The 10,078-nt window shown below is 34.1% G+C and overlaps 1 protein-coding gene and 1 long non-coding RNA gene across 3 annotated transcripts; one reads left to right on the plus strand and one right to left on the minus strand.

Moving 5' to 3' along the window:
- Positions 1–2,658: 2,658 nt before the first annotated feature.
- LOC118032534 (carboxyl-terminal-processing peptidase 3, chloroplastic) lies at positions 2,659–6,620 on the plus strand. The gene is made up of 12 exons (XM_035037245.2): positions 2,659–3,044; positions 3,229–3,310; positions 3,450–3,580; positions 3,716–3,802; positions 3,960–4,038; positions 4,305–4,393; positions 4,922–4,957; positions 5,136–5,255; positions 5,384–5,470; positions 5,577–5,726; positions 5,830–5,937; positions 6,209–6,620. The coding sequence occupies exons 1-12, from the start codon at positions 2,706–2,708 to the stop codon at positions 6,455–6,457; spliced, it is 1,557 nt and encodes a 518-aa protein (XP_034893136.1). The 5' UTR covers positions 2,659–2,705; the 3' UTR covers positions 6,458–6,620.
- Positions 6,621–6,925: 305 nt separating this feature from the next.
- LOC140955685 (uncharacterized) lies at positions 6,926–10,078 on the minus strand. 2 transcript variants are annotated; one of them, XR_012170081.1, is made up of 3 exons: positions 8,931–10,078; positions 7,555–7,829; positions 6,926–7,464 (listed from the first exon to the last, which is right to left on the minus strand). It is a non-coding gene; the product is annotated as an uncharacterized lncRNA (long non-coding RNA). The 2 variants fall into 2 exon arrangements; XR_012170080.1 differs by having other exon boundaries at positions 8,924–10,078.

Here is a 10,078-nt window from a genome sequence, read left to right on the forward strand (position 1 = left end):
GCCGCAGGTTATTTTTTTTTATATAAAAAATATTAAAAAAAATAAAAATTTAAAAATCTTGAGTTTTTTTGCAAGGTCATACCCAAGAATCTTGGGTTTGGCTGCAACGCCTGACCTAAAAATAATATTTATAATATTAATAATAAAATTAAACTTGCATGACTTAAGTTTAAGTGAGCTTGACTGCAACACCGGACTCAAGAATATTGGATGTGGGTCTGACTATAAGGTCGTGTCATAAAAGTGTGGTAATTAAATAGACTAATTAAAAAAAAACAAAGAAAAAAAATCAACAGGAAGGAAAAAACTATGAACAAAAAGAAAAAAAATGAATTAATTGGGTTAACCCTTCAAACCAGGTTATCCTGTAAAACCTGGGATTCGCGTCATGAAAGTTTGATAACTAAATAGAAAAACAATGACGGGTTTACCCAGAATTATCTAGGTTAATCCATCAAACCAAGTTAACTTGTCAAGCCCAGGATACATGTCATGAAGGTATGAAAGTCTGATAATTAAATAGAAAGAAAATTAACTTTAACAAACTAAACTAAATGAAAAAAATAACTCGTCAAATCAGGTTAACCCATCAAACCCGAGATCCGTATCATGAAAATCTGATAACTAAATAAAAAAAAATTAATATTAACAAACTAAATCAAACAAAAAAAATTCATTAAAAAAAATTAGAAAGAAAAAAACAGCTAATATTGTAGTAATCCATATATATATATATATATATATATATATTTTTTTTTAAAAAAAGCTACAAAGCTAAGTTTTCAACCAGATCAATATAAAAAAAACGACAAAGATTATTATTTTTTTTTAAAAAAGTCAATTTTGGGTAAAATAAATGAAAAAAAAATAATGTAAAAAAAAGGAAACAAAAGCGGTAAAAAAACACGTGGGGAAAGCTACAGTGTTTTAAAGAAATAAACAAAAAAACTAAATTTTCAACCAGCTCAATAGTAAAAAAATAAAATCAACAAAAATAATTCTGAAAAAAAAATATGTAAAAATTGACAATTTTGAAAAAAAAGAAAAACAAATAAAAAAAATAAAAAAAACATGTGGGGAAAGCTAAAGTTAGATTATCATTTAGCTCAATATTAAAAAAATAAATTCGATAAATATAATTTTTTAAAAAAAATATATGAGGAAACACTGTAGCAAAACAAAAACTATGTAGGAGAAACACTGTATCAATCCATATTATTTTAAAAAAAAAACTATAAAGCTAAATTCTTAACCAATTTAATATATATATATATAAAAAAATAAAGTCTACAAAGACCATTTTGAAAAAAAAATAAATCATAAAAAAAAAAAAACAATGTATGAGAATATTATAGCAATCCACAATGTTTTAAAGAAAAAAAACTACATAGTTAAATTTTCAACCAGCTCAATATTTTAAAAAAATTAGTAAAGATAATTTTGAAAAAAAAAAAAGGAAAAAACAAAGACAAAGAAGTCAATTTTTGATAAAAAAAGAAACAAAAGCAAAAAAAAAAAATGCTACAGTGAAAAAAAACTACTACAAGAAAAAAAGAAAAAAAAAAACCAAAGCTACTACAGTGCCGCGGGTCATTTTTTTTGTATAAAAAAATATATAAAAAAAATTAATATTTTAAAGTGTTAGGTCTTTCTGCAAAACTATACCCAAGAATCTTGGGTCTAGCTGCAACACCTGACTTAAGAGTAATATTTATAATATTAATAATAACATTAAACTTGCATGACCCAAGTTTAAGTGGGGGTGACTGCAATACCAGATCCAATAGTCTTGGATGTAGGTCTGGCTGCAAGGTCGTGTCATATAAGTGTGATAATTAAATAGATTGATTAAAAAGAAAAAAAAAACAAAGAAAAAAACCAATAGAAAAAAAAAACTAATGAAGAAAAAGAAAAAAAAATGAATTAACTGGATTAACCCGTCAAATCTGGAATTCGCATAATGAAAGTTTGATAACCAAATAAATGAAAAAATTAACGGGTTTACCTAAAGTTAACTGGGTTAACCCATCAAACCAAGTTAACCCGTCAAGCCAGGATACATGTTATGAAAATCTGATAATTAAATAGAAAAAATTTAATACCAACAAACTAAATCAAATAAAAAAAAATCATTAAAAAAACAAAAAAAAAATTAAAAACAAAAAAAAATAAGACAGTTAAATAATATAATATAATAATAATATATTAATAATGAGTAAAGTGAGGCGAAAAAAAAAAAAAAAAAAGAGCTTTCATTCACTTATACATGGGAGGCGTGGAAAGCTACAGTGCTTTCCCATGTATTTTAGAGTTATTTAATTATTTGCTTTGAATCTTCGAGAATTACTCCTCCCATGTTTTGTTTTTTTGTCTGAAATTCCTTGCTTGCTCTCTCAAGTTTCTGTCTTCTGTGGCAACTCACTCAAAGAGTTCGGAGTCCTGCTTTTACATGTGTACTTGCCCATTGGGATTCTCGGACACGCAACGCAACAGATCCCATTACCACAAGTCATTAGATTCTTGTGGACCCATGTAGAATCCCCATCAACAAATAACGGTTAACCATATTCACGAAAAATATAACATTTTATTAACATTTTTTTTCTTAAGAAAATATAGTAATTAATTAGCCTTCCCTTCATTAAAATCAGCGACAACATTTTATTTAAAAAAAAAAAAACATTTTTCCTTAAAAAAGAGAAATCATGGAATCTCTGTTTCCAAATCTTGAACTCTCACCAATCTCAACAAAATCTCCAAAACCCACATCCTTTTTACTCCCTTCACATCGATTCTCGAGCTTAAAATCACGCACTATAAACAAGAAATGGAGCGTGTCCGTGCCTTGTGTTGGTTCATCGTCTCCAACGGTGAAAAAAACAGAGTCCAAATTGCATTCCAACGGTCAAGATTTTATCAAATCTATCGGAAAAGGTGTGATTGGCTTTGCCGCCGCCGCTACAGCTTTGGCTTCGGTTTGTTATGATGCTCCAGCTTTTGCAGAGTCTCTAACGGTCGCTTTTCCTGTTTCCCGCGCTCCCGAGGTGCCTTTTCTTCTTCTTTATATTAATTTGTTGAGCAGAAGTGCTACTGTTAGTGGTGACTTTGATATCTGATCATGGGCTAAGCATATGTGACCCATCAAATACACGTATGGTTTTGATGCCCCAGTTAGTACTGGAGGTGTTAGCAAGGTTAATTGCTGAGTGAGGATGGTTTCTTTGTTAGGTGAATACAGTGCAAAGAACACTTGTGGAGGCATGGGGTTTGATTAGAGAAACATTTGTAGACCCAACATTTAATCATCAAGGTATTTTTGAATATTTTTACTCTGATCTTGTTAATCTAACTTATGGAATATCATTTTGCTTTTGCTTGATAGAGTAGAAACTAAGGCAGGGAAGGAAATGAAAGTTTCTAATGAGTTTTATTGGTTATTATTGATATAGACTGGGACCTAAAGTTGCAACAAACAATGGTGGAAATGTTTCCTCTAAATTCAGCGGATGTGGCATATACAAAAATTAGTGGGATGCTTTCTACTCTCGGGGATCCTTTTACTCGGATTATCAGTCCAAAGGTCTTATAAAGTTGCAATTTTTTGTCTTTGCTATATTAGTTGTCATTTTTCACTGTTGTGCATTAGGTTTGAGAATCATCGCCTATTTTGTTTAATTGCAGTTCAGCTTAAAATTGCTTGGTTTTGGATTTACAGGAGTACCAAAGTTTTAGAATTGGCAGTGATGGAAATTTGCAAGGAGTTGGGATCTTCATAAACATTGAACCAAGGACAGGCCATTTGGTTAGTGATGTGTGAGAGACTTTTCGTCATTGTAATGGCTTGTGACTTGTGAAATATTGATTGCTGGTTACTTAATTTCAGGATATTTAAGGTGCTGGGCCTTTATGCAGTGGCAGTCTTTCCCTTGACTAAACTAATGTTTTCCTTGACATTGCAGGTTGTTTTGTCTTGTGTAAAGGGTAGCCCAGCTGCTCGTGCTGGTATACATGAAGGAGATGAATTGATTGAGATTAATGGTATTTTACTGGTTAATATATCATATTTTTCTCTTTGTGGCTCTATTTTTTTTTTTTTGTAATTCAATTGGAAGAGACTACATTGCACAATTAGATATTTCACTGCAATTATGACGGAGCCTTACGCTCCAAGTTCACTCGAGGGAGAGTCATCAAAGATTTTTTTTTTTGTCGATTATGAATGTCTGTTATCCTTTTTTCACTTTCTAGTTTTCCTATTCAAATTAAACCATCTTAACCATTGAATTTCTTTCGCACAATTTTAGGGGAGAGGCTTGATGGTGTTACTAGTGAAGCTGCAGCACAGAAGCTTAGAGGGACTGCTGGAACATCTGTCAAAGTAAAAGTCCACAGTGTAATCATCTATGCTCTTTCCTTGACTGTCAGCATTGGGTTTCACTATATTTACATGATTCGATAGATGTATCGTTACTGAAAGGGCATCTGCATTTATTTAGAATCATGGGAATTTGCTTGTTATATTGATGTTCTATCCAAACTGCTGTATCTGTCCAGATGCATAGCAAGGAACTTTGATTTATGCTTACTTTTGGAAATCTGTGCTCCTTGATAGTCCCTTAAATTATAGTCCTGGCAGTTAAGTCTCCCTGTATCCTCATTTATGGAGCTCAGATAGTTAGGCTGTGTGGCAAACACTAGTTACAGGCTCAGTCTATCCTAATGTATGGATACATGTTATTTAGTGCTTTCTGAACCAGCAAAAAATGAAATGTTTGATTTGACTATTTCCTAATGCATGATATTCCTAGTCTCCACGGGTAATAATGGATTTTCCTGTTTTAGTGTCATTTTCCAAAAGCTGATGTTCTTGAAAACTGCCAATTGCTTTAGATAACTAATAGTTTAGCATTCATTTTTCCAGGCCATGGAGTCAAGTAGCGATGCGGGTATCAGAGAGGTATCAAGTCTTTCATTGTCCTGCATGGATTAGCATGGCTTGGTATTTGTTCATCAAATAAGGCATTCTCCATATCATCTAACGCAAAAGCATGGCACAAAACTAGCTTTGTTTATTGTAAGTTCATTATAATTTCTCCAACGGGTTGATATGTGAAACATGTTCCATCTTCTTGAAGGTCAATCTACCTCGTGAGTACATTACGCTGTCCCCGATATCTAGCACTATCATCCCCCATAAAACCCCGGATGGCCATCTAACAAAGACTGGTTATGTGAAGTTGTCAGCCTTTTCTCAGGTAGTCATTCCAGAACACCTCTAAGACAAACTAGAATTTCCTTTCTTATGATTATATCTTGCACAATGGATGTTAGTTTTCTCACTGTAGTTATTAGACGTCTTCCTTCTTTCTGTCTGTTTTGACAGAGCGCTGCAATTGATATGGCAAATACAATTCTGGACATGGAAACTCAGGGTGTGCATTCATACATACTGGATCTACGAAACAATCCAGTAAGTTTCTAGTTTTCATATTTGTGAAAGCTAGAAAAGTTAAATTTCATGGCCTCCTTTAGATTACTCATGGGGCTGTTTGTTTAACCTTCTATTCATTTTACAGGGGGGGCTGGTAAAAGCTGGACTTGATGTTGCACAAATTTGGCTGGACGGAGATGAGACTCTTGTGAACACAATTGATAGAGATGGAAATATGCTGCCCATTAACATGGTCGATGGACATGCCATAACACATGATCCACTTGTTGTGCTTGTAAGAACCAATTGATAAGTTTCTAATGCATTTGGTTTGTTAACAATGTACATATTATGCCTTCAAACCTATGGCTTCTGAAACTTTTTACTACTTGGAACAGGTCAATGAGGGAAGTGCAAGCGCAAGTGAGATCCTAGCTGGAGCACTGCATGACAATGGGCGAGCTATCCTTGTGGGACACAAAACCTTTGGCAAAGGAAAAATTCAGGTATCGTTTGTTGATGTTATTGAGTCATGGACCTCTTGGTAGTGGCATGATATTATGGATTTGAATCATTTTATCAGGTATGGAAATTCTTTCAAGCTAAAAACGAGAACATAAACAAAATATGGAAGAAAAACTTTTGTAGTGCTAATTTTAATCTTTCCAGTTATCATCTTATGCAGCTATTGCAACCTTGTCCACCATCTTGATCAAGTCTAAACCAATGTCCTCGATTGCATGAGCTTACTATTTTTCTTAAATTTTCTTCCTGCAGAGTGTCACAGAGTTGCATGATGGATCGGCTCTATTTGTCACGGTTGCAAAGTATCTATCGCCTGCACTTCATGACATAGATCAAGTTGGGATAATGCCTGATGTGCAGTGTACCACAGACATGCTCAACTCACCCAGGGATTCATTATTGAAGAACGAGAGCTCAACTTCATCTCTTGAAGCAGATTCTTGTATCCTGGTGGCAGAGCATGAACTTGACATTCAAGAGTCCGAAGGGACTGCATCTTGAAAGTTAGGATTCTGCTGCTATTTGACTTCGTACATGAAAATTAAATGTATAGATAGCTAGGAAGAATTCATGGACATCAGATTAATGACCTGCTTATACATGTACTATTTATGCTAGCGAAAGTAAAACCTAGGCTTATTTCGAAGTCAGAAAAATTTGCACAGGACTTCTTGTCGCTCTTTATTACAGATTTGCATTGAGTCGATCCCAAATTATCATTATACCATCTCCCTAGTTGGTGACAGAGAGCACTTTTCCTTGCAAGTTCCTAAATTCCTCCTGACTTGCAGCAATAAGCTTTGATCTGTTTTGGAACCTTCATACCGATCAATTGTTTCTGCTGAACGCTTACTCGCTCAACATCATTGCATTTTCTTCCAATATATATTACGAGTTTATGATAGCATGATCTGCGCTGTTCCAATTTTATCAGGAAATGATAGAATAATTTGTGAAATGCATGTGGAAATCCCACAACTTCAGCTGGTTATATAATGGTGGATAAATCATACAATGTTTCTCAAAGTAGTATAATTTCAGAGTGAAACGGAAAAGAGGGAATGAGAAAGTTCGAACTAGTTGAAAAGCATAATCTTGATTTAGTGAAGAATAAATTACACAGTAAAAAAAATAAAATTTGTTGCCATCATTTAACAGTGAATAACAACGGTAAAGAATCAGTCCACCGCAATCCTACAACCACTCAGGAAACCAAGAAATCACCCAAATTAAGAACAAGATCCATCACCATCCTTCATCTTCAATAGAAAACTCAAAGCTTTAAAAGAGAAATAAATGATATGATAAGAGAGAACGCGATAACAGCACTAGAAACTGGAAGAGAGAATCCTGCTCCAGTGTCCATTGATGGTGCTGGGGCTGGGGCTGGGGCTTCCACCTGTGCTGATACGTTAGTAGCTACCATGAAGAGAGCCACCACATAGATAACCATAATGGCCTTGGAGATCCTGACTTTTGCCATTTCTGAAGAATAAGAAGAGTGCAGTCTATGGAAGATTGCAGATGCTAATTGTAAGCAAAATAGAGGAAAAAGATATCAGTTAAAGTGTACGCAAGCTTGTGCAGAATGTGCAAACATATATATAATGGAGTATTTGTGGGGAGTGTGGACCCTCCTCTGAACTGTTACAGCTAAAATCTGATTGGTCCACTAATGTGGATGGGTCGCCGTATAGGATCCTGACACGTTGCATGTCTGTTGGTCTGTCACCGGAGTGCCAAACTGTAATCTCTAGACCGCATATGCACCCACCAACGAGGGAATGCCATTCAATAATAGCCACCATTGGTGTGAAGAATAAAATACTAGAATTTTGCCAGCCTTGGCTTGGCACCGGGCAAGAGCATCACTCTGTATTGAATAATGGGTTAGCACGTTCTCCACTTAGACAGGATATACATGCATTTGAGTACGTTTGTTTATGCTTTAAAAATCACGTTTAATGTAATACGCAGAAAACAAGTGTTTGATAAAGGAAAAACCACTGATTACTATTCATAAAACCCTATTAATTTTTGTGTTTGGAACGCAAGGTTAAAAGAAGCAGCTAAAGGTTGCTTTTCTTGCACTGTTCACTAATTACACTGTTCATTGAAGAGTGCAATTACATGAACAGTATGTATCAGCACACTGTTCACTTGCACTGTGGTTTTTTTTAGTGTGTTAAGTTTTTTTAAAAAAAAAAATTAATTTAGAGTGAATTTTATATTTGATAATATTTTTATCTAATTTTATTATATGCTAAAAAAATTATAAAAACTGTAGTTTTTATGGGATGTATTTTGTACGTAACGGAATTGTAGATGGTTTTATAGAATAATAAAAAATATTTTATATTAAGTATGATTTATTTCATGATGTAATAACAATAGTTAAATCCATAATATTTAAATTAAAAATCATCAATATTAATATATATTTTTTAAAATTATTTTATAACCTCAATTTCAAAAGTATTCTTAACCAAACACATTAAACTACTTTTTGTTCAACCTCAATTTCAACCATAATTTTAACTAAACATCTATTTTTTCAAACCAACCTCAATTAAAAACATTTTTTATAAAACAATTTTTTTAAAATTATAACAGCTATCGCAATACCAAACACACTAAAAGACAGCTTCAGGGATTGCATTACAGTGGTCTGCTTCTGCCTGATCTGAACTTGATTAAGGTACCAGCCTAATGTAATTGTCAGTTTTAGAGTGTTTAATGAATTGTCAGGCTACTGGTTAGGACAGAAATGTAAAATTCTAATTTAACATCACAAGTCACAGCCACATCCCTCCCAGAATATTTTTTTTCTTGTTAGAATATATATCATCCTGGTTGACAAATCTATAACGTCAAAATTCAATCTTGAAAGGCAAGGGGAAATACTACAAAGTGAAGAATATGACACGAGTATTAGCATATAATTAGCTCGCAATAAAAGAACATCACCACAGACTTCTTGATAGGGTGGACTCTCATGGATTTCTTCAAAGCATTCATGTTAGCATTCTTGATAAGGTGAACTCTCATAGCGCTGTGCTAGCCTATGCAAGGAAGTCCCCAAATCTGAGCCTAGTAAATGGAGGTGGCCGATGATAGGTAAAGCTGGAGGGCTTGCTGCATGGGCGTCGAATTTTGGCTCCAGAAACTTGTGTGATTCTTTAGGGATTTGAGAAGGAACGTGCAAAAGAACCAAATGGAAACCATGAAGCAACAGAACAGAAAACCATCAATATGGCCATGTTTTAGCCTTCTTTAGCGAGCAGAAAAGCTAGGTAGATAAGTTTCAGTACTGTTCGTTCTACTTCTGTTCAAGGCTTTGGTGGTGAGATTTAGCAAGAACTTCCGAGTATTTATATAAGCTTTATGGATCTATTATATCAAATTGGCTTTACATGGTTACTCGAACATATCGAAACCCTTTATGGTGTTAATTTTGAACATGAGACCAGTTAGCAAGCCGCCTCGATCCTTCTACTCGATCAACGAATAAAGTATCAACTGATAATAGCTGATCAGCCACTCATTTACTCCTTTTCTTTTCTTTTTTTGACTGGTTTTTTAAGTTGTTTTAATTCTAATTTGGCTGGGGTGGTTACTATGTTTGGTGTTTCAGCTTTGAATTGAATGTTCCTCTCCATTTAGCTCGTTGTTTACTAAATGAATTCGTTGGCTGCCGTTGTTTTTGGTTGAATTTTTTTTCCATGTTTATTTTTTATTTCTTATCTCTTCATTGAATAGCCACGTGGTATTATTGATGGCGAGGCTTTCTTTTGGATCGTGAGCATCTGTCTAATTTTCCCTGGACGGTGGGTGATTACATGGGATTGCAAGGTTAGTTTTTTCCCGTCAGTTTTGCTAATTAGACCCATTTCCTACCTTTTTGTCTTTTGTTTTGTATTTTTTAGTTGCTCTCTGCTTGGCACTTCTCTGTCTACTTAGTCTCTCGAGTTGTCATACATTTGTGTGCTGCTGTTTTTCCTCGTGGTTGTCTTTTTCCATCGTGAAGGTTAAGACACCATTCACTGATTTGGTCCATGCATGAACAAAGATGTTTTACGAGCTTTGAAATTGTTACTTGCCAATGCCAAAGCAAAGAAAAAA

This window comes from Populus alba, chromosome 6 (genome assembly GCF_005239225.2).
Source record: "Populus alba chromosome 6, ASM523922v2, whole genome shotgun sequence".
Classification (NCBI taxonomy): domain Eukaryota; kingdom Viridiplantae; phylum Streptophyta; class Magnoliopsida; order Malpighiales; family Salicaceae; genus Populus; species Populus alba.

Coding starts and splice junctions, on each gene's coding strand:
- LOC118032534 (XM_035037245.2), top strand. CDS start 2,706: ATGGAATCTCTGTTTCCAAATCTTGAACTCTCACCAATCTCAACAAAA. Junction 3,045..3,228: donor CTGTTTCCCGCGCTCCCGAG/GTGCCTTTTCTT, acceptor TTTCTTTGTTAG/GTGAATACAGTGCAAAGAAC. Junction 5,256..5,383: donor AGTTGTCAGCCTTTTCTCAG/GTAGTCATTCCA, acceptor CTGTTTTGACAG/AGCGCTGCAATTGATATGGC.